This window comes from Leucopleurus acutus (assembly GCF_964270905.1).
Source record: "Leucopleurus acutus genome assembly, chromosome: 6".
In the NCBI taxonomy this organism is placed as follows: Eukaryota; Metazoa; Chordata; class Mammalia; order Artiodactyla; family Delphinidae; genus Leucopleurus; species Leucopleurus acutus.
Window position 1 is genome coordinate 118,352,593 of NC_139149.1, and position 24,124 is coordinate 118,376,716.

Sequence of the window (24,124 nt, forward strand, 5' to 3'; positions counted from 1 at the left end):
GAACGCCCCCCCCCACATAGTCACGGAGGGAGCCTGGACTGGCTGGGGAGTGCTGGGAGGGTGTCGTGGGTGGACAGCAGAGCACAGACAGATGGTGGGCCAGCCCTGGTGAGCTTGTGCACAAGGAGAAGGGCAATGCCTGAAACACCACACCCTCTAGTCTCCTTAGACCAAGCAAGCTGCAGAGCCCTGGGCTCACCCATAGGAGGGACCCCCAAACTGACCAAGGCTGAACCTCTCTCCAGCTGTGGCAAGTGGAGATGCACAAACGGAAAAATAAAGAAATGAAGTACTTCCCATACCAGCGCTGTGGAAGAATTCACATGGTCCAAGTCAGGGTAATTGCTTACTAACAAAGTTGCTTTAATTTGGAAAACGTTCAAGGAAATAAATTAATGAAACAGTCTGGTCATTTGGTGAATAGGTTCTACACATTCCTCATATCAGAGGAGCATATACCAAGTCAGGAAGCAGAAACACAGGCACATATACAAAAGTAGAAAAAGGGTTAAAAACCTTTTGTGTGCCTTTTGGAATTTCACAAATTAGAAGCCTTTTAATAGTAAAAAATAGTACAAAACTCAATTGAACACTAGAATGTTTTTTCAAGGCCATGAAAAAAATGAATTCCAAGTCTATTTTATAACCCTAAAACAATATAGTATCCCTGGCTTTTGTTCTAACATTCATCAAGCTTGCATATGAGGTTTTAGACGGTGCACTGGGCCTAATTCTTGAGAACTTACTTCCTCTGAATGCACGGGGCCTGAATATAACATGACTTCCTGAGTGAAGGAGAGCAGCAGAGAGCTGGGTTCCCCGGCGGTTAGGGGCCTGCCCGCGCACATGAAGCCCTGCGCAGCTCCGGGGCCTGAGCCACTGCACTTGGGCTCCTGCTCTCCAGCTCCAGACTGCCCGTGGACAGAACTCCGCTCTCTAAAGAAAGAAAAAGATACTGTGTCAACTGCCAACAGCAAGATTCTAAAATACTTTGCTTCTCTTTGGAGAAATTCTTAGGAGCAAAAGACATCAGGGGAACCCTTCAGAACCCAACTGGCAATGTTCTAGACTCCCTGGACCCTGCTGTGGTGCCGCGGGGATTCTACGTCCAGAGCCACAGACAATGTCTGCCCACTCTGAGCAGCGGGGACCAGACACACGAGGCTGCCGCTCCCAGCTGTGGGCCCCCGGGGTCCCCCAGACCATCGCACTCCTCGTCTGGGCCTTATCCTCCCTTTCGGCCCGCTCAGACCACTGCCAGCTACACTTCGCAAACTCTCTGGCACAGCCCTCAATACCGTCTGCGGTTTCCTCCTTGTCAGAGGCTCCCGTGGGCACGCACCCACCTTCCAAAGCCCCTGGTGGTGTTCAGGGACCTCTGGAGTCTGTTTCACAGGCGACAAGCCAGCTCTGGGCCCTGACGTTCATGTCCAGGGCAGCACAGAGGAAGGAACCTCGCCCTCCCCCAAGACCCGGGAAGCAGCCTGGGAACCGCCTCAGCCCCGAGGGGCACGGGCCTCGCCTCTCACCTGGCTTGTTTAGTCGACACACCTCTTCCCAGGTGTAGTCAGCCAGGTTCACAGGCTGCGTCACCCAGGGGTCTGTCACCAGCTTCTCCAAGGTGGTGCGCTGCTCAGGGACAGGCTGTAGCAGCCCAGACATGAGGTTCATGAGATCTGGGGACAGAAAGGCGTGTGGCCAGAAGACTGACGGAGGACCCAGGCTGGGGGCAGGTGGAACGCATTTCACAACTGCAGGTCCTGGGTCTGATGGGACAGGAGGTGGCTCTGGATCCCCACTTCTAACTAACACTCCGGGGGTTCTGGAATGTGGGGTCCCAGCTATGCTTCAGGAGGGGCTGTGGGAGATGTTTGTTGCCTCTGAAAGGAAAGCTTGGAGCTCGAGATCCCACCTTGCTCACCACACCAAGTGTGGCAGCTCCTAACCTGGGCCTGACCTGAGGGACTCTGGGGGTGCAGAGCTGTGGACACAGGGATCACGTGACAGGACGGAGGTGGGAGGTGGCCGGCAGCAGAGCCCCAGCTCAGTCCCCACAGGAAGGCAGCACGAGCTCTGAGAAGAGCCCCCAGCCTTGAGTCTGGATCTGGGTCCCATTTCCTTTTAGTGTCACCTCAGCCAGGGCCACTCCAAGCCTCACTGCCCAAGTGAGTATCCTGAGAGCCTAGTGAGAGAGCCTGCGGAGCAGTCCCCGTAGGCAGAGCTGCAAGAGCCGTGGTACCACGGAATCCAGAACGTTAGCAAAGCTCTACAAATCTTCTTCTAGGCTGCTCTGGACTGAACTGTGCACCCCCCTACCCAGATTCACAGTGTGATGATATTAGGAGGTGGGGCCTTTGGGAGGTGACGAGGGCTAGACGAGGTCATGAGGAGGGGCCCCCGCAACAGCATCAGTGCTCTTATCAGGAGAGACACGAGAGGGCCGGCTCTCTCCCTCTCTCTGCCACGTGGGGACACAGGAAAAGGCAGCCATCTGCAAGCCAGGAACAGGGCTCCCACCAGGAACCGCATCTGCCAGCACCTTGATCTCGGGCTCTCAGCCTCCAGACTGAGAAATAAATGTCTGCTTTAAGCCCCCAGTCTGCGGTGTCCTGTCATGGACGCCCGAGCGGGCTGAGACACAGGCTTCTAACCTAAGCAAAGAGCCCAAGGCCAGACTAGATTCATGAGGGCACTTAGCTCCTCACTGCCTGTAACGATGAATGATTACTCTGGCATCACAGAATGTCACTATGTCACTAATGTCTGAGAGACCTCAGAACCCGTGGTCCGGCTCCCAGGAGCACCTCCAGGTATGGGCCGTGAGGGTCCCACTCCAGGCATACCGCCCAGAGGTCCTCACTGCAGACGCAAACCGCCACTCATGGCCCTGGGGGAGCCAGCTCACGGGAGCTAGAGGTGGGACAGAAACCCCCAGGTTCCACATGAGCGGCCGGGGGGCCAAGTCCATCCTTTGCCCTCCCCGACAGGTGACCTTACAGTCACTGCCACGGCCACGCTCAGAGACGGCTAGTGTTTGCGCATCCTTCAGAAGAGGGCCCTATGGTCCAAAGGGAAACTCTCCTAAAAATAAAGTTGTGATGTTTGAAGGTCATATTCAAATCGTCCTTACGTTCAGATCAAAGTCCGAGAAGAAGAGATTAGAGAGAGAGCTGGGCTATCGGCACAGACCCGGGTGCGCTGCTCTCGCAGACGGGAAGCCTGTGCAACGCCGGCACCCGTCCGCCCGCCACCGCGCGAGCTCACCTTCCGACACCAGGTACGGGGGGTTTATCGCAGCCTCCAAGGCCTCCTCCAGCTCGCAGAAGGGGTTCTCCTCGAAGATCAGCGTGTACAGTGCGACGCCCATCGACCACATCTCCAGCTCTGGCCCCTTGTAACTGCAGGAAGGAGAGAAAGCACTTGGGGCGCTGGGCCGGCCCCGCACGTGAGCCTGGCACCCGCACAAGTCACCCGAGAGCGGCTTCCAGGGAGACGCGCCACACTCCTCGACCACGTTCTCAGCGCCGGCCCGTCCGCCCCCAGCCGGGTGCCGGCCACATGCTGCAGAGGGAGAGGAAAAGCAAAGCCCCACTCGGCAGCTGAGAGACAGTCAGGAGATGGCACGGGGGCAGAGCAGAGTGCCTCCCCGGGGGCTTCCTGGAGGAGGTGGAGAGAAGGACCGGGAGCGCAGGCAGAGTTCCAGGCCCGCAGGAACTCGGCTCACTAGTGGCCCTGGGGAGCCACAGGCAGCTTCAGAAAGATGTGAAGGATGCTCAAGGCGAGACTGGCACGGGTGAGCATCCTTAAGGATGAGGTAAGGCAGCGGCGCAGGATAGATAGAGGAGAGTGAGAAGGGCATGGACAGAGGGAGTGCAGGCAGCCGGCCGGCTGGAGGAGCAGGCTTCAGGGAGGCAGCTCCCTCGGGTGCTCTTTGTTATTGCCTGTGGTTACAAACACCCTCATCCCAGCCACCATTTCCTGGGTACTTGTGAGATGCTGGTGCTCTGCAAGGCACGTACATGGTCTAACCCTCATCCTCACAGCAAACCAGCAAAATACATATCACCTTGGTTCCACGTAGAAGAGGTGAGGCTGCTGCTGGGCAGGCACGGGAGCCAGGCTGATGGCCCCCACGCACCAGCCCCCGTGCTGCCCACTGCGGTTGGTCCCTCGGGTCTGGAGCTCAGGCGGAGGGAGAGTCTGGCCCCGAGAGACTTGGGCAGCAGCGTCTTTGCAGCAGAACAGGAATGTAGACAAGGTGGCTGAGAGGAACTGGTGAGAAGAGGGCCCAGGACGGAGCCCTCTGCCTTCCAGGGAGCCACAGAGAGCCTGGGGATATCAGGAGTCGGGAAACCAGTGGGCAGTAGGGGCGGGGGGCTGGGCCCCAGGCGAGAAGAGGGGCCAGGAGGGGAGGGGCCACGAGGACAGACCTCAGGGAAGTGAGGGGATGAGACAATGCTACAGCCAGAAAATCAGATTTGGCAGTTTTTGTTTTGTGCCACTTATGTTTTGGAAAAAGAGATTTTAAGAATTTTGGAGGCTAAAGAGAAAAATCCAATAGACTAGGGGTCAGCAAACTTTTGCTACAAAGCGCCAAACAGTGAGTATTTCAGGCTGGGGCCACGTGGCCTCTGTCCACCAGGGCAGCACAGAAGCAGCCACAGACACTACGTGAGCCGACAGGACTGTAGTTATGAAAACAGGTGGGGGCCGGATCTGCCGCCCCTGGAGTAGAAGGACATGAAAACAAGAGCGAGGAAGCGGGGTCCCTGAGGACGGGATGTAGAACCGGGCAGTGAAGGACCCCGCGACGCTCTGGCGTCTGTCCCTCTAACCACAAGCCCTCCTGGAGAGACACGTCCTAACCACACTGCTCCAAAGTACGTGTAGGTGGTACAGGATAATACCTGTGGTCCGGATCTGACTGGATTTCATTTCATATGTGTACAGACACACTTCGTTTACATGTGGACAAGACAGAAATCCATGCATACGCAGGGGAAACACTGAGCACCGTTTCCATGCAAGCCCACGAGCACCTGAGCTACATCGGTGTCCCTTCCTCTCCCGAGTTCCCTGAGACCAGGCCCTGCCCAGGCCGGGCCCCTCCAGCTCACAGGCTTCTGGGGTGCAGAGATGTAAACGCGGCCTGCACCCCTGCTGCTCCTCTCAGCCAGCACAGGAAGCTTGGCGCGCCCCGAGCTGACGCATGCTGGGCCAGTCAGCGACAGCACCTCTGGCCAGGAGTGGACCCAGCTTCAGCCTGGACCCTCTGCATTAGTACTTTTTCTGTTGCTTGATTTCCTACATGGCCGGCCCAGCAATATATTATTGGACTAGATTACTAGTTCTGTCATCAAAATAAATAAACCAACTAAAAAAAAAATCCTCTTCATTAATTTGAAGAGTCCCAAGTTTTGGGACTCTTTTTATCTTTCTCTTAACTTTTTTTTCTTTTCTTTTTTTTTTAAATTTATTTATCTTTGGCTGCATTGGGTCTTCACTGTTGCACGCGGGCTTTCTCTAGTTGCATTGAGTTGGGGCTACTCTTCATTGGGGTGCATGGGCTTCTCATTGCAGTGGCTTCACTTTTGCGGAGCACGGGCTCTAGGCATGTAAGCTTCAGTAGTTGTGGCTCGTGGGCTCTAGAGCACAGGTTCAGTAGTTGTGGCGCACATGCTTAGTTGTTCCGTGGCATGTGGGATCTTCCCAGACCAGGGCTTGAACCCGTGTGTCCCCTGCACTGGCAGGCGTATTCCTAACCACTGCACCACCAGGGAAGCCCTCTCTTAACTTTTAATTATATGAAAACTCCAAACATAAAAGTTGAGGAAATAATATACTGAATCTCTGTCTCCACCCACCAGCTTCCCTGACCCACCTTACTTTTCCTGCCTGCCTGCCCACTTATTTCCCAAACATACTTTATCACTCAACACCCTCGTCAAAGAGGCACAAACTGAAACCATTTTTCCCCCTAAAACCCCACCAACCACAGGTTTGATGGCAGGTGTGACAACAGGCTGCAGCTCCCATGATACGTACGGGTTTCCCAGGAGGACTTCGGGCGCGCAGTACTCAATTGTCCCACAGAAGGTATAGAACAGCTTGCCCCTCTCCAGGTAGGCAGCCGAGCCAAAGTCTATGAGCTTGATTGTAAAATCCTCAGCGATCACGATGTTCTCGTCCTTGATGTCCCGATGAATGATGCTCTTGGAGCGCAGGTATCCCACTGCTGACACCAGCTGAAATCAGGAGGCCACAGGGGACTTTTTAAAAGGCAATTCAAGTAGAACATGAATTTAAATTAAGGATTAAGAAGAAAAAAAGAAAAGAAAAAGAACAAAAGAGTTCTCTAACTCATCACAAACTGGTGACAGGAAAGACTCTGGAGGCTGCAGATCGCACACGGCTGAGCCGTGTGGAGGAAAAGCAGCTCCAGGCAGCATGCTCAGTGTGGCTGGCACACGTCATGCCCACAAGGCAGCAACGCAGATCTAGGATTCTTTTCTTTAATTTAATTATTTATTACTATTATTATTTTGTGATAAGGACACCTAAGACACGGTCTACCCCCTTGACAGATTTTAAAGTAGACCATGCAGCATTGTTAGCTATAGGGACCATGCCGTACAGCAGACCTCTAGGACTTACTCATCCTGCAAAACTGAAACTTTGTATTCTTTCACTGACACCCCCATTCCTCCCTCCCCCAGATAAATATGTGAGTTTTAAGTTCTCTGTCTGTGTGCTACCAATGAAACCTCCTCAGCAGATATAGAACGACCATCTTGGGAGGAAAGACAGACAGACCACGGCAGAAGCTACAAAGACACATGGTGGGCACCTTAATGAGTGTGGGCTGGTTGCATGGGAGGTGGCCCTATAGAAGGCCTGACTCCACCACCTTTGGTTCACAGTGAGGGACAGTGTTCTGCCCAGAGTTCACATGGCAATTCAGGAGCAGAGTTGGGGACAGAAGCCAAGTCTCCAAACTCCTACTTCAAGGCTCTGGCAGCTCCTCAAAGATCAGCACTGAGTGTCAGCCATACATTCCCCAACATGTGTGGAAGTCTCAACCATGTGAATTTAAAGTAACTCCCCAGGAAATGGGCTTCATTCCAACAAGCCAAGCACATTAGTCTCCTCCGTGAAAGGGTAAAGTTACTAGAATATACTGCTGTCTGCCTGCACTGCACATTTGGTGACAGAGATCAACAAAAGTAGCACCTCAGTTAAGTTTAAGTAAGATTAGTACAATTTCTGACCCCATTCATAATTTGGACACCAACTGTACCAATCAACATAGTGATTTCGGGACTTCCCTGGTGGTGCAATGGTTAAGAATCCGCCTGCCAATGCAGGGGACACGGGTTCGAGCCCTGGTCCAGGAAGATGCCACATGCCGCAGAGCAACTAAGCCCGTGCGCCACAACTACTCAGCCCACGTGCCACAACTCCTGAAGCCCACGCGCCTAGAGCCCATGCTCTGCAATAAGAAGCCACCGCAATGAGAAGTCCACGCACTACAACAAAGAGCAGCCCCGCTCGCTGCAACTAGAGGAAGCCTGCGCTCAGCAACGAAGACCCAACGCAGCCAAAAATTTTAAATAAATAAATAAATAAATAACACAGTGATTTCATGGAGGTAGTCAGTCGTTTACATCATTAGAGACAACTTTATATTTACAGATGAATATCTTGAGTCAGAAGCAATAGTTCATGGCAGACAAACTAAGCTGAATTAATTAACTTTAAATGAATGAATGTATATTTACATACATACGCATGCAAACACATACATACCTGCACATTTATATAAAGAAGCATGCATGCGCACGTGTACACACATACGCAAGTGTGCAGACATACACGTGCATGTCTATACTTATACATTCACATATATATATATACTTTTACATGTATATGTACATACATATACATGCACACATGCACATGTACATATCAGGCTCCAGTTGGGAAACAGAAAGCACACGTTAATCTGAACATGGAAGGCTTCATCAAGGTTCATTAACTACAAAGGGGTAAAGAACCTGAATGGGAGTAGCTGCTCTTCCTGCAGGCCCCCCGCAACATCCCAGCTGCACAGGAGAGCAGTTCACCAAGCAGACGCACAGCTCTGGAGCTGAGAGGCAATACACTAATACCTGGCACTGCACATACATACGTTTACATGTAATAATATAGTTCTGTAGAGTTGTGAATCCATGTTTACATATAACAACACTTATGTATATAGATTTACAAAGGGGCTATAGATACCTCTTGCAAAAGTTAAAAAGTATTGAACACTAGAATTACCTGTATCAGTCGCCCCAAATTAACAACGGTTAGGTAGCAGCTATTGATAAGTGACTCCTAATGTTATGTCATACTGACACTCTGTTTGCCATGAAGATTTCAGAAACAAATCTTTGCCATGAAGTAAAGTAGATGCGTAAATAACCTTCCAAAGTAGCAAGGGGGGAGAGGTGACATTCGGGCAGAACGATGATGACCGAAACTTACAAGTAGGTGCCTCAGAAATTTAATTTCACAAATCCAATAACTTCTGGGGGCTTATAGCTTTGAGGAAGAAATGTCAATTCATGGAAGCTGTCATTAGAAATCAAGTCAGCTCCAGGAAACGAAGAACAAATCTGTGAATTGGTCACAGCCCCGTCCCAGGTATCTCTCCATCTTTTCCAGGGAGCTAGGAATCGTCTGGAATGGAACTACCACGATATTAAAACTAAAACAAGAATTGCAGTCTCCCCCTCCCCGCACTGCCACCCAACTTCTCTCTGTCATAGGACACCTTTCCACTTCCCTGGTCATGCTTCCGTTCCAAAAACTAACGAGTGGACTAACATCAGGACACAGACAGACACAAGGAGATCAAGACAAATACTCACTGTAAAATGAGATGGCCAGAACCGCAACCTCTGTGGACTAATTAACTGGACAGCTACGTTTATTAAGCACTTCCTGTGTGCAGGACTCGTGTGTGTGTGCTGCACAAGGGCCTTAGAGGCACTCTCTGATTTAGTCCCAACAGCCTCATGGTGCTGGCACTAGAATGATCTCTACGTACAAATGAGCAATGATTCCCCATTGGTGAACGAGGATTCAGATCAAGTGCACAATCTCAAAACCCAGTCTGGTAGCTCTGCTGGTCCATTTTTGAGATTGCTTCGGATATTGTAGGGATATAAGTAAACCTGAATCATCAACCCACGTCTGCCGTCATTCCATGATAGTACCTGGCCTCATTCTTCCTTCCCCACCTTACTCTCTCTGCTTCATCCATAGAATTCTCTTCTCAAAATACATATCCTACTCAATAAAATCCGAAAACCGAAGGCCAGATCCAGCTCACAGAGAGAACGGAGTGTGTATCACTGACCCCTGCAGCCCTGGGCCCAGGCAGCCAAGCCCACACGCCCCGGGCGGCTCTGGCCCGCTCTCACCTGTCGGAAGATGTAGCTCGCCAGGGGCTCATCGAGGCTGGGATGGCGGTCGATGAATGCAAAGAGGTCCAGGCCGGAGCCGTGCTTCTCCATCACCAGCTGAAAGAACCCTTGATTTTCAAATACATCCAGCACCTGGAGAGACACAAGCTGGGTGTGGCCCTGCTGGGGAACCTTCAAGACAACAAACTCGAGAACGCGTGTGACAACAGCTCTCTACCTTGACGATGTTGGCGTGCTCCACCCGGGACAGGATGGCAATCTCCAAAGTGACTCTCCCAAGTTTGGGATCCTCAATCCAACAATCCTCCAAAACCTTCTCCTTCTGAATAAACTTCACCACCACCTGCGAGGAAAGCAGAGAGGAGGTGGCTGCAGCCATCCCCGCCAGGCCTCCAGCAGCCCGTCGGGCCTGCTGCTCTACCTTCACCCTATCCCCACCCCGACCCCCGCTCAGCCCCAGGGACGTGAAAGAAGAAACCGAACAACAACCCTCCGGCACGAGCAGACAGAGAAGCAAGTCAGTAGCCGACCGGAAGTGCTGACTGGACCAGCCCGACCTAGAAAGTGGGCGGACGGGGGTGACGGTGGAGCCACAGGCGGAGCTGCGGAAAGACAGGTGCTCCCCAGAGCACCGCATGCCACCCCAATTTCTCAACCCAGTATTGGATGTCCTGGCTGAGAAAATGAAACAAGAGGCCTGAGAACTAGAAAAAATGAACAAAAACTGTCATTCATGTTGATCCTGAGAACTAATCAGAGAGTTCAGCAAGACAGATGGACACAAGATAAATACAGAAAAAACGGTGTTAGTCAACTAATGATAGTCAGTTGGAGTGTGGAATAGAAGAAAAAGACACCGTTAGTAAAGAAAACCAACACTCTAGGTCAATGAATGACATCCCTGCCCCTCAACAAAACACCTGCTCCTAGGTGGGTGCTGGGCATGTGGTGAGCAGTGACCGCGAGCCGGGCCTGCTCTGCACTTCAGCAGGAGACCCCAAACCAGACGACAGAGAGCCCCGCCCTCACGGAGATCAGCATCTGCCGGGAAGCAGACGATACACAAGATGCGCCGCGGGTCAGGAAAAGCGAGGGCAGCTGAACCGGGAAGTGCTGGGTGGCGGGGCCGGGGCGGGCTTCCTGAGGCAGCGGCTTCTGAGAGGGGCCAGGGGAAGGCACTGCAGGCAGAGGGAAGGTGGGGGAAGGTTCTGCGCGTGGTGAGCAGGCGGCACGAGGGGCAGTGACGGCACACAGGGCCAAGGCAGAAGCAGGGAGACCACTTAGGAGCTTCTGCAATATCCAACCACCCCACAATAATCTGAAGAACAAAGGTGGTGGCTTGGGTGCCAGCATGTGCGTGGTGACAAGTGGACAAACTCTGAAGATGCTTCGAGGGGAGGGTCACCACGATTTAACAGGTCAGATGAGAGACGCAAGGGAAAGCAAGAAGATGAGGGTGGAAGCAAGGCTGACGGCCCGAGGATCCAGGTTACCGGGCACGAGAAGGATGATGGAGTCAGGCGGGGCCGGAGCGGTGCAGACGGCAGAGCTCGAGTGCGTGTGTTTGCAGGGAGCTGCCTGCTGCCCGTCCAGCTGCAAGTTCAGGGAGACAAGAAGGAAGGCGGCCTCCAGGGCCTCCACACACACCTAACGTGAGCTTCAGGGGGAAGAATAACGGAACAAGAGAAGAGAATCCTCTTATGGTAAAGAAAGCTCTAAACATCTAGATTGAAGTCTTACCAAGTGTCAAGCAAGAATAAAGAACACACACACACACATACACACACAATACACACACATATACACACAATACACACACAATACACATACACACACAATACACACACACACACAATACACACACATACACACACACACACACACATACACACACACACACACACACACACACAAAAATACGTCCTGGTGAACTTTCTGAATTCTGAAGATTAAAAAAAAACAAAAACAGAAAGGATAAAAATCAAGTTGCTGGCAGCAAAATTCACTTCAAAGTAATGGTAGATGACAACAGACACCATTGTGTGTCTAAAACGTTCTGAGAGGAAAAAGGCACATCTCCACTAAAATATGAGGGAAAAAACACACCCTAATACATGTAAGGATTCCGAGTGGAACAGCCATACATCCTTCCTAGAAAAATTAGTAACAAATATATTCCAGCAAATGAAACACGAACACAGGAAAGAGAAGAAACTGGATATAAAAACACTGGAGGTTTAACAAAAGCAGGACAAGACTTGTACACTGAAAACTATAAAACATTGTTGAGAAGTGAACACAACATTGTTAATCAACTGTACTCCAATATAAAATAAAACTTTTTTTTAAATAAAGTAAATGAAATAAAATTTTAAAAACACTGTTGAAAGAAATTAAAGATCTGAATAAATGGACAGACATCCCATGTCTGTGGATCAGAAGAATTGATATTGTTACGATGGAAACACCCTGCAAATCGATCTGCACTCTGTCCTGAGAACTGGACCCAAACCCTTCAAAGTATACTTTCTGATTGGCTGCTTTTACTTAATAATGTGTTGGCCTAATAACATTTAAATTGACATCCCTGTTTTCTGAAAGGCAAAATTACTCATGTGGCTTCGTTTTAAACCAAGAGAAGAACTCTGGGGCTCCTTTCTTCTTCCTTAGGTATAAAGGTCTAAAGAAACCCGCAGAGCCTTTCAGATTCCTGATCCAAACCAAGAGTGAGAAGATCTGCCCCAAATAAATTAAAGATGACAACAGAAACTGAAGAACGAGACTGCTTAGAAACACGTGACACCCAGAGCAGCACGTGTTTAAACCTCTAGAAGGTGGCCGGGTGCACTCAGACAACTCAACGCTGCACAAGCTTTTATTATTAAGTAACAGCTTGAAAAACACACACTCAAGCTAATAAGCTAGAAAAATAGCAAAATTAACTCGTAGAAAGTACAAGGAAAGAAATTTAAAGAAAACAAAGCAAATATTTGATTAGAAAATAGGCAATTCTTTGGCAAGTCTAGCAAAGAGAAGACAGTGAAGACAAGGACAGCCAAGGGGACGAGACTCGCCACAGAAACCCCTGCAGACGTGACGTCACAAGTGCTGGTGACCACTGGTGTCCCCAGCTCTGCAGGCCCCACAAAACTGACAGAGAAAAAAGAAAAAACACTTACGTATGAATGTAAGTGAAAAAATCCCAAATAAAAATATTAGCAAGCCAAATGCAGCAACGCATTAAAAGAATGTTGTAACACAATTGAGGAGTGAGTCTACGAATGGAAGTTGACTGTTGTTATTTATATATTAATAAAGGAAACAAAGATACAATCATCGCAATAGATGCTGAAAAGACATTTGATAGAACTCAACGCTCATTCTTTAAAAAAAAAATTTAGTGAACTGAAAATAAAATGAAGTATTCTCAAACAAAAGGTATCCGTCAAACAATAAAAGGAGCCATTGGAATTGACAGAGGACCACCCCGAGGTCGGGAAGTGTACCTGTTACTCCAACGGCTCTGCGGCTCCTAGCCAAGGTGACAGCAGGAAGGAAAAGAGGCGATGAGATGTAAGTAATAGAGAAAGAGACAGGACTGCCGCTGCCGGCAGAGGAAGAAAGCCCAAAGGACCCACTGAAAGATCCCTAAGACCAACAAGACTTTGGTGCAGACCCTTGAGGCGCCGACCCAAGCACGGAGCTGTGGTGAATCCCAGAAGCAACTAGAAGCCGCCGCGGTGAAGGGGCCCCACACTGGCCCTCCCAGGAATCGGCAGGCCGGGCCCGGGGACACCTGGGCAGTCTGCGGGGTTCGCTGGGACAGGCAGTACGGCGACCATGCCAGCTCCCCCGAATCACGAAACGCCCAGGCAACTACAAATCTAACCACAACGGGACTTGGGAGGGAGGGGCGGTGGCTCTAAGGCACATTACAGGATGAGGTGTGCGGCCGGGCAGCCGGCCCCTCAGCACGCAGACCCCAGCCCTGCAGGAGCCCAGTACCTCCTTATTGGCTTCCTGGTCCACCGCCGTCCACACGAAGCCAAAGGCCCCTCTGCCGATGGGGCTGAGCGTGCTGTACTTGCGGGAGTACGCGCCCTCGCAGGCCGCCAGCCCCTCCAGCTCCACAGCCTCGGGGGGCTCCTCGATCCAGGGTTTGCTTGCGAGCACCTGCGAACACAAAGGCACGTCCGGGGGACCACAAGCAACGCACTGAAGGAGCCAGGCAGCGGCAGGCCGAGCGGCGACAGCGGCACCCACGCCCTGTGCTGCCCCTCCCCGCTCTTCCCAGGCCCACGGGGTCCCCGGCCCGAGACCCGCTCTCCACGGGGTATGCCAGGGGCCTCGACATGTCTGTCCAGACTGGCACACACCTGGACCCCACTGTGCACACGGAGACACACAGATTTGAAATCCCACATGTGGCTTGATACACAGAATGTCAGAAGACAGACCCTACACAGACCCTCTTCCCATCCCCGAGGACACAGAGAGAGAGAGAGAGAGAGAGAGAGAGAGAGAGAGAGAGAGAGAGAGAGAGAGAGAGAGAGAGAGAGATGCTGATTGGGAGAGGCGGGCAGAAGGCAGGAGCTGACTTCAGTCACGAACCTCCCCCAGGCTGGCTCCAGACAGCTCGCAGGTGGAGTGGGCGGAGCCGGGCAGGAGCAGGCGAGTCTGCAGGGCCGAGTCCAGGTGGCCGTGCAGGAGGTCCTTCACCAGCCAGCAGCAGAACAAGGTGGATGAGCCCTGGAGCTCCACCCGCTTCACTTCAAACTGCACACCTGAGGACGGAAGGGGAGACCAAACACCCCCGCTGCTGTCACCACAGCAGTGTCAAGACCCCCAGAACGAGATAAAGCCAACAGACAGCACCTGGGGCAGGGGCAGAGGGCACCGAGCCCGGAGAAGGGCAAAGCTGAGGCTGGCGGCCGCATCACCTCCCGCCGGCGTGGTGTCAGCAGCCCAGCATGTCTTCGGGGGCAGCCGGAGGCCAGGGGACTCAGGAGAGACCCGCCACCAGCCACCGATTCGGACGAGCCTGGAAAACCTGCCCCCAACACCCTCCACAGGAGTCTGGCTCGGGAGCCACACGTACACACACGTGCCACCTAACTGTACACGTCACCGTGCACACTGCCGTGGCACATGTGTGCGTGGACACAGCCTCCTGGGAACACAGCAAATCTAAGGTAGCTATCGGGGAGGTTTACAGGGGATTTTATTTTCTTCTTTTTGTTTATATTTTCTAATATTTCTGCAAATAACACATATTACTTATGTAACTCTTTTAAGTTTGGGAAAAACCCTGGTAACCAACACTACGAAATCAGCAACGAGGAAACAACTGGCTGAAATATGGCAAATTAGGAAATTAGGAAAAGAAAAAGGGACAAGTGAAGGGGTCTGACGGCCACACCCCCAGAATGGAGATTCTGAGGCCAGAGCAGCCTGAACCCCGACAGCTCACGGAAAACCACCACCAGCCCCTCAGCCACACCTGCCTCCTGGTGTGGCAGCCGGGAGCCCACCCCCTGCTGCACCGCACGGAGGGCCTGGGCCCCCGGGCTGCCCCCTCCCCGGCACACGCACCTGTAATCCTCACTTTGAAGAGGTAAACTCTAACCTCGGTTCTTTATTTAATAACACCTCATTCCTGCCAAAACGATTCCGGGGATGAAGCCCCATCAGAGGCCAGGATCAGGAAGCCCCCCTGACCCCGCTGCGCCACGCTCTCAGGGCAGCAGGGCAACCGGGGACCGGGCCCTCCCTGCCCCCCACCCGCACGTACTCAGCTGTGAGCCGTCTCGGTGGTAACAGCTCCCCGCGTAGGCGCCCTCCTGGATCTCGTGCTGCAGGTCGGCGGCCCCAAGCGGCGCAGAGCCGTCTGCTCTCACAGGCGTGGAGGTGACCTGGAGGCTCAGCCTGGGTGCCTCTAACAGGGACGCATCCATGGGGCCGGCTCCCGACACAGGAGGGACGCGGTCCAGGCTCTCTCGGCCACCCAGGTCATAGTGTTCGGAGGACACCAAGCCAGTCTGCGATGGTTCTGTTCCATCCAGCCCCAGACAGCTCTCGCGGAACCGCCGGCCTTCACCCAGATTGAAGTTAGTGCCGGTCAGCAGTAACAGCTCCCGGCCGTCTAGGACTTCTGACCTCTGCCTGCGTAAACCGCTCACGTCCACACCAGAGACCCGCAGCGAAGGGGACCGGGTCCCCCCGAGCTCAGACGTAGCGTAGGAACAGTTCGAAGAAGTTCGGTCTGTCCATTCGCTGAAAACGAGTTCCTTGAGGTTCCAGGAAAACGAATTCTTGCCAGCCTCCCGGGCCTCCACGGTACCGGGCAGGTCAGTGGCAAGGGTGTAGCGGGCCGAGGAGCTGCCCGAGCGGCCGCCGTGCGGGTCTGTGCCTCCCAGGTCACACAAGGACGCAGGGGCGGAGGGCGGGGGCTGCTCTGCGGGGACCAGCTCGGCGCAGGAGACACCCCAAGGCCCCGCAAAGCTCGGTGCAGGCAGCTGCTCCTTAATCAAGCACGTCCCCAGCCACGGCTCATCCAAAGAAAGCGTCGAGAGCAAGGGCTGCACCGTCCCCGAGGGGCTGGGGGCCGAGCCCGGGCTTCCCCGCTGAGTGCTCCACTCTGCCTCGAATCCAGGGCCGCGCACCGGGAGGCCCTGCCCTGCCAGCTGACCCGCAGCGTGCGGCCTGGCCTTGGTGGCATCAGCCCCGTGGTTTGAATCGCTGGTACCACTCGAGCCCCTCCGTCCCAGCTGTGTCTCCTGATATAGGCCACCCCTTCCAGCACCACTGGTCCCATCTGTACTTGGCACTGGTGTTTCAGAATCTTCTTGGGAAGCACATGGTCTTGTGTCCACTGGGTCAGACCTGTTTCCTCCCAGAAGGTCCTGCCTGAGGCTCTCTGCTGTTGCCAGCCGCTCTTTCTCTAAGACAGTGCTCTGCTGGTCCTCTGGCGACGACTGACGGCCAGGGGCTGACGGGCATCCCCCGGGCATGTTTCGCTGGCCCTCGGGCAGTGACTGTTCCTGGGCTGGCGGGCTTCCCTCCGGGATATTTTGCTGGTCCTGGGGTGACGGCTGTTGGCCATGAGCTGGTGGGCTTCCTTCTGGGACGCTGTCCACCCTGTGGATTGTTATACGGATGACATAGTCACTGAGGAGCCACAGAAGAGTCAATAAAAAAGAGATCACAGGGGCTCCCCCTTGATTAGAGACCCGCACCATGCATTTAACGCCATAAGCTTATGACAGAAAAAAAAGACTTTTATAACTAAATTTAAAAATGAAGAACCAACTCACATATTCTCCAGATAAATCCACACTTAACAATGATTTATCCAAGAATGCCACTGAGTGCCTAGGACCCTCTGCTCAAGGCTGTGGTCAGCAATCTCACTTTGCGGTGAGTGGGACCCCAACAGCCGTGCAGCCAGCCTCTTCCTGCCCGCAAGGTGGAGGTGTGGGAAGAAAGGAGAGGCATTGGACACTGCACGCGGTAAACCACAATGGCTACAAACATCATCGGATCTCACAGCTCAGAGAGGGCAGGGCACGAGGGGCAGGAGGCTGGAAGAGCCGTGCCCCCAGGGTCCTGAGAGCTGGAGCACAAAGCCCCCAGTGCACTCAGCACGGGCGGACCACTGAGGAAGAGGCCGCCACGGCCCACCTGGCAATCTGCATCCAGACTCCCCTCTGCCGGCCCCGCCGCCAGCACCCACTCAGCCGGCGGTGCTGAGCGCCAGCCCCGTGTCAGCCCAAGGTCGGCCGCAGGCACCAAGGCCAACAGAAAGTGGCAGTGCCCGGCCTGGCTGGGGAGGCGTGCGGTGATCTGTAAATGTTACACCAGGGGCTCATAAAGAGGCGGGGAGAGGAAAGACGTCACTTAAGGATGGGCCCCACAGAGGAGGCCGCTGTGAGTGGAGTTCTCAGGGACAGCTGAGGGGGCAAGGGCCTTGCAGAGACCAGGCAAGAATGACCCGTCGCCGCTACGCCACCTCTATCTACCACCACCATCTACCTGGGCCAAGAGGCCAGCCCTGGACCCGTCTCCGGGGAGCCACACGGCCTCTGCGGTGTCAGCAGGTGAGGCGACGAGTGAAGGAAGGAGGAAGACGGTAACTGGCCCATGAAGGACGCATCAAACACTTAGAACCGCGAGACCAGAAACGTCCAGCGAAGAGGAAATGCAGGAACGGCCCATCTAGTTGAAGCTCCTCGTTGCCCACCCACGTCCCAGAAAATCAAGCCCACGCACCGCACTGAGGTTCATTCAGCACGTGAGCCATCGCTAAGACACACCTGCCCCGACGCGGGCCGGGCACCTGGCGCCCACACCAGCGGGTGCCCCTGAGCCCAGGCCCCACCATGCGCCCCCAGGCAGCACAGAATCCTCCCTCCTCACCGTGTGTGTGTGTGTGTGTGTGTGTGTGTGTGTGCGTGTGTGTGCGCGCGCGTGCGCACACGCACACACACAGCAAGGAGAGCCCGCAGTCACGCTGCTCCAGCCACCAAAAGTTAAATAGGAAAAGGCCAGGAAGTTGAAGCAGATGACAGGAGCCGTGTTCACAAACCATGGTGCCACCTGTGAGGTGGCGGTTCTGAGGCAGCGCTGCAGAGAAAGGTCTCCGAGACACACACACCGCGTGTCCAGGCACGTGCACACATTTAGGACGTGTGCATGGCAGCCTGCCTGTGCCTGTGTAACACACACTTCCATCTAAGCACATGGGGAAAGGGGTCCTGCAAGGTCACTGACGGCAGAGGTTCTCTCTGGGGACAGAGTCACGGGGACTTCTACTCTTCACCATTATTCTTCTGTACTTAGAAAAACATACACATTCACGTAGTATGTATTTAAAACATAATTTCAAGAAGACTAGAAAACAGCGTGTATGTGTGAGTGAATAAATCTCACACAATGGTGAACAAAAGATGCCGGAGATAAGGGAGTGCATTCGGTGAAGTTCAAGAACAGGCACCTCTGACCTGCGTCCTGACCCCAGGGCAGTGAGGGACACCGAGTGGCGTGGGAGCAGGGCCTCCCAGGGTGAGAGGAGAAGGTCCAGAGAGGCTGGCGCATGACTGTATGCGACGCTTCAAAGAGACTGTTTTAAAAAGAGAAACTTACTGAAAACAAACCAAAATGCTATGCACACCAGGACTGTGGTAACTGAGCAAGTGGGTGTTCTATTTCTACTTTCCTAAATTTTCCACATTGTACCTCGCCTCCTCTAAATAGAGTAACTTTGTTATTTAAAAATGCATAGCAAACAGATTCAAATTATTTACAGAATGAGAAAATTACGCTGGAATCAGCTCCCCGGAACCTCCCTGAACGCCTTCTTAACCATAAACTGGGGCCCGTCTCACGGAGACGGGTGAGACAGAAGCACTGCCATGGCGAGGGGCAGCAGCAGGTGTCACCTCCATCATTCCCAAGGACTGAAAACTTCCCCAGGGTGCCTCCCCCCTGCCCCTCGCGCACCCGCCCCTCCCCCAGAGGACTTACCCCAGAGTGGGCAGCGCCGGGAGGGAGAAGGCGAGGCGGCCCCCGGCATCCACAGGAACCTGGGCCCTGGGCGAGGCAGCCTGGCTCTCCGCTGGCTTTGGGGTCTCGGTGTTCACCCTTAGATCTGGCAGCAACAGCAAAAAGAAACAAAAGAAGAGTGTTTTCCATTCGCTGGCTCACCCTGCTGAAATCCACCTCCTCGGCCCGTGTGACGCGTGAGCAGGGCGCAAGGGGGCCTAACCTGACCTCAGACACACCGCCAGCCCCACGTCCACAGCAGGTCTCGGATCTGACCGCCCCTCACTGCCCCACGGGCACCAGGTCCAGGCCCACAGCCTCCCTGGGCTCTCCCTGCTCCGCCCTGGGCCCCGCACCCACCGACCCCGGAGTCGAACCTGCCCCTCATCTGCCGACAGCCCCCGAGGGCTCCGCTCTGACGCCGGGTAAAAACCAAAGGCCTGGCAGCCGGGCCCTGCTTCCCTCCCCAGGGCCTTGGGGCCTGGCCCTCTGGCCACCTACCTCACCACGCCCGGCAGTGCTCACTTTCCCAGAAGGCCGCCCCTGCCTCATTCCGGCTCACAGACCCCAAGACGGCACACCCTCCCCTGCTGTGCCCTTCCTTTGAGCACTGGTCACCTCCTACGGCTCGTGTGCCACCTGCCTCCGCCTGCCTGCCTACACCAGGGCCTGGGACATCACAGGTTACTAGGGTCAGAGGAGCAAGACTGTCCTTGCCACACAGCAGCCTGCATGGGGGAGGCTCTTAGAAAGTTTAGTCCCGGCCCCTGGCTGACAGGCGCAGGCGGGCTGGCACCATAAACAAGAGCACGCGTCCCCACGCACCCAGAAACACGCCCATGAGTGCATCCTGGAGACAATGACGGGGACAGAGCTTCTGTGACCCCACCCCCCATTTTCTACAAAGAAGATGAACTACACACACACACACACACACACACACACACACACACACACACACACCACACACACACACACACACACCAGGAAGAATTTGGAAATCTGGAAAAAGAGGAAAGGGAATGCATCAGCGATACAGAAAAAAACTTGAAAAAAAGGAGTCTTTGCAGACACAAAAACCCGGATACAATGAAGGAAACCCCATGTTAAGAAAAGTGGTCACAGACTTCCCTGGCGGCACGGTGGTTAAGAATCTGCCTGCCAGTGCAGGTTCGATCTCTGGCCCGGGAAGATCCCACATGCCGTGGAGCCACTAAGCCCATGTGCCACAACTCCTGAGCCTGCGCTCTAGAGCCCGTGAGCCACAACTACTGAAGCCCGCATGCCTAGAGCCCGTGCTCCGCAACAAGAGAAGCCACCGCAACGAGAAGCCCGCGCACCACAACGAAGAGTAGCCCCCGCCCGCCGCAACTAGAGAAAGCCCGCGCGCAGCAACGAAGACCCAACACAGTCAAAAATAAATAAATAAATAGATAAAAGAAAAGTGGTCGAAGAGAGTCAGTAGCCTAACAAAGCATCTTTTAAAACCTGGACACCGTCTGACAATAAAGGTCCACGTCCCAGTTGGATGCCACGCAGCCGCGTCCCCCTCGGTGGCCACATGAAACCCACTCACACGTCTACTCAAACACCACGTCCTCCCACGGACGCGCCCGCATGTGACAACACCCCACGGGTGCGGAGCTGGGACGGCCCCCGAGGCAGCGCCGGGGCAGCTCCTCCTTGAACCTGCTTGGGGAAGGCGGGCACCCCGGAGGCTGCTGGTCCCCTGCTTCCCGGAGCTCCAAAGCCAGAGCAGGAGCCACGCACCGCCCTCTCACACACGGCGCCTGCAACATCACGTGGTGGGGCTCGGGCCACTTGTTGGAATCATATTAAATGTTGAAAGTACTAGAAATAAACAAATCCCGCCAGGACTGTTTACTCAGGGATTCATCTGATATGCTGCATCAATCCGGTCTTCAGCCACTTACGTAAAGCTATATCACTCACACAAGACCGCCAACTAGTGGCCGGTGTTGCGGACACGGGCATGCAGTGACTCACCTGGGGACCTCTCGCGCTAACACATCTGTGAGACCCGCACACAAGTGTCCCATCCCCTGGGAACACGGAGGGCCCACAAGAGACAGAGAGAAACATCAAACCCACACAAACAGGGTCCCCATGACGGCCGTCCCATCACCCATGGAGGCCAGGGGCGGGGACTGGGCGGCCACAGGTGCACCTGGGAGGAGGCAGCGAGCTCTCACCCTCGGCTGTGTGCTGGGCATCCCTAGGGGCCTCCCCAGGCCCACTGTGGCTGCCAGCGTCCAGGCAGTTGGCCACGTCTGGCAGCAGAAAGGAACTGTCACAGGCAAGGTCCATGTAGTGGTAGAAACCAGGAATCAGGAAAGTGATGTTCTAGAAAACAAAAGGACATTTCAGAACCTGGTGAGAATCCTCACTGACCCACTGAACCACCCCTCCGTCCCGTCTGGGCAGAGAATGAAGACAACGCCAGCAAGTCTCTGGACAAGGTTAGGAAAGACCCCGGTCAAACTCCTTCTGGCAGACCCGAAGCCCTGGACGCTCAACATGGAAATCAAAACTTGCTTCCCTTTCTCTTAGTACACCCTGACGAGACTGCGTCCACACACTCCCTGGAAGGACCTGGCGCCCCCAATGTTCCTGTGGGGAGCCCTTGTCCAAGAGTTACTCTAACTGCGTTTTCATTAACTTCAATTGAACTAAATTTGACTTAATTTAACTACAATTTATTTTACTTGTTTCTTAGTATTTCTATTAAAGAACAGAAAGGGACCTGTTTTGGGAGCCTCAAAAGAAGTTAAAGCTCTGGCTGGCTGGACGGGGTGCAGGGTTGGCTCCAGAAAGAGTGACAAGAGGGGACGGCTGCCTGTGGGGAACAAGGTGCTCGGTGGAAGGCTGTGGGGAACGCCAGGCCTGCACCCACGTCTAGGAGCCAGTCCAGCCAGGTGCAGGGCCTGTGGCCAGGGGCGGGGGTGTCATTCAGGTGTCAAGAGCAACACATCACACAGCAGCCTCTCCTTCCTGCATGAACCACTCCCCCCCAGTCGAGTGGGGGCCCGTGCCCCCTCCTCAGAAGCCCTGGAGGACTGCTGAGACCACCCAAGGAAAGCCACTCCGAGGAAGCCTGAGATGCTCGCCTGCCCTCTGAGCCCAGCCCAATCCAAGGAAGAAGGTTCTAGAAACACCTTCCTCCCACCCTGACTCACAACGGACCCCAGGATGGTCAGAGGAGGTGTGGACAAGCCCCGGCCCGTGGGTGTGGAGCGAATCCGCACAGCTGTGACACACACCCTCATCCAATAACTCAGACCCGATCTTGCTTGGGACAGGCTTTGGGGTGAGAGAGCCCCTTCCCTCTCCTGGGGGGGCACATGGCACCCTAAGGCTTTGGGGGTAGCCCAGGCGGGGTCATCAAGTATTCCCTGTGGGGTCCAGATAAATGGGCGCAGGCGGGGGAACAGGGCCGTGAGCAGAGGCCTCCCTCTCCGCGCCCGAGTTCCCGCGGGGAGAGCTGGCGAGCTGGGCTCGAGGATGCAGAAGCACAGGCCTACGACAGGCCAAGACCGGCTTCCCCAAGGCGGGGCGGGGGAGAAACACCTTGCCCAGGAGCTCATCCTTTCCATAACCAAACAGCATCAGAGCAAAGCTGTGGTTGATGCCGTAGATGGTCCCATCCGGCAGGAGCGTGATGAGCCCACTGATGGTGGAAAACACCCAGACGGAGGCCGAGTAGCCCCAGTCAGGGGCTGCCTCGCCGTCTGCTGCCTCCTTGCTGCCGGGTTCAGAGTTCAACTTTAAGCTCAGAGGGAAGGTGGTACCATCCTTGGCTCTTCCAGCAGACCTCTGAATCCTGAGATTCTGAAAGAAAGACACACCACCGAGCTAACCACAGCACCTCCTGTGGCCCGAGCTTTGAGCCTTTGCTGCTTTAGATGTACGTCCACCCACGCCCATTGGCGGATGCCCCCCAAACACCTAACTCTCCACACTGCTCTTCCTTCCACTATCTCCCCGCACCACCCCTCTCTGCCCCAGGGAACGCAGAGCCCTGACCGGGAGCTGCGGCCGGGCCGGGGGCCCTGAGCGCAGAGCACACAGGGTCCATCAAGCAAGGCACCAGCCCTGCGGGAGCAACACCAGCAAGTTCCTCCCTGCTGTCCATCCTGGACCACTGGTGCCCCCCAGCGCCCACCTCTGTAGGCGGCCTCAGCCCCTCAGCCCCACCCTCTGTCCTCCAGCCTGGGGGGCAGTGGCTTCCCGTAGTTGCTGACCTCTGGGCGGCTTGCCCACCCCCCCACCCTCCGCCTCCTTAGCTCCTCTGTCACCCACGCAACCAAGTCCTCGCATCACGTTTCTCTGCTCAAATACTCGGGCGTATCCGGTCTCCCAAGCCAATCTTGACGGTGCAGCCTCTAACCAGAGGCTTTCTGGGTCAGCTCCCTTCCTGGTCCCAGGACGGCAAGCTGGCCCAGGCCTCATGTCTACCCCTCACTCCATACCGCCTGCCCCCTTCTCAGGGTCCACCCGCAAGACACAAGACCTGCAGAGGCCCAAGGCCTGAACGGGGGGGAGCTCCCACTGCATCAGCACAGCGCCCTGACCAGGGGCAGAACTCAAGACCCCAGGCTCCCCGTGGTAAGGGTGCAGGCCAGACCCCAGGCCCCAGGGAGCCCTGAGGAAAGAGGGGGCAGGGTGTCTGTCTCCACCTGCTGCTGGGGGTGTGAGGCGGCTCCAGCGTGGGGCTGCTGGGAGGGTGCTTGCCGTCCTGGCACACACCTCTTGTGGCCACGTGCCTGGGGTGGGCAGAGGTTTGCTTACGTTCAGTTAAGTGTAAGAGGCTGCCAAATAGTCCAGAGCTTTGGGGTCCAAGTGGTCCCACTGCTTTAGAACAGAGTAAAGGACATGAAGAGAATAAGGTACGGGGGAGAGGTTTCCAATTGAGCTGGAAAGCCTAAAAATAGCAAAGCACCGCCTCAGAGGGCTCAGCTCTTAGCCTAAGGCCAGTGGGAGAGCCAGGGAGTGCCTACAGGTGTCCCGAAAGAATCTGCTATTTCTTGCAGCAGCAGAGCCGACTTCAGCCCCAAATCGACCATCCGGCTGACCCTGCCGGTCGCTGGGAT

The 24,124-nt window shown here is 54.7% G+C and overlaps 1 protein-coding gene across 1 annotated transcript in view; it reads right to left on the reverse strand.

Moving 5' to 3' along the window:
* Positions 1 to 674: 674 nt before the first annotated feature.
* Positions 675 to 24,124, reverse strand: part of PASK (PAS domain containing serine/threonine kinase) — a gene marked incomplete at its 5' end in the record, with an annotated part of 28,515 nt that continues 5,065 nt past the window's right edge. Inside the window, 12 exons of the mRNA XM_082840892.1 lie at positions 675 to 936; positions 1,530 to 1,766; positions 3,265 to 3,428; positions 6,046 to 6,245; positions 9,471 to 9,605; positions 9,691 to 9,816; positions 13,479 to 13,646; positions 14,085 to 14,257; positions 15,265 to 16,610; positions 18,996 to 19,119; positions 21,227 to 21,377; positions 22,602 to 22,862. Coding sequence (XP_082697018.1) covers positions 827 to 936; positions 1,530 to 1,766; positions 3,265 to 3,428; positions 6,046 to 6,245; positions 9,471 to 9,605; positions 9,691 to 9,816; positions 13,479 to 13,646; positions 14,085 to 14,257; positions 15,265 to 16,610; positions 18,996 to 19,119; positions 21,227 to 21,377; positions 22,602 to 22,862 — 3,195 coding nt within the window. The 3' untranslated portion in view covers positions 675 to 826. The remainder of the gene's footprint in view (positions 937 to 1,529; positions 1,767 to 3,264; positions 3,429 to 6,045; positions 6,246 to 9,470; positions 9,606 to 9,690; positions 9,817 to 13,478; positions 13,647 to 14,084; positions 14,258 to 15,264; positions 16,611 to 18,995; positions 19,120 to 21,226; positions 21,378 to 22,601; positions 22,863 to 24,124) is intronic.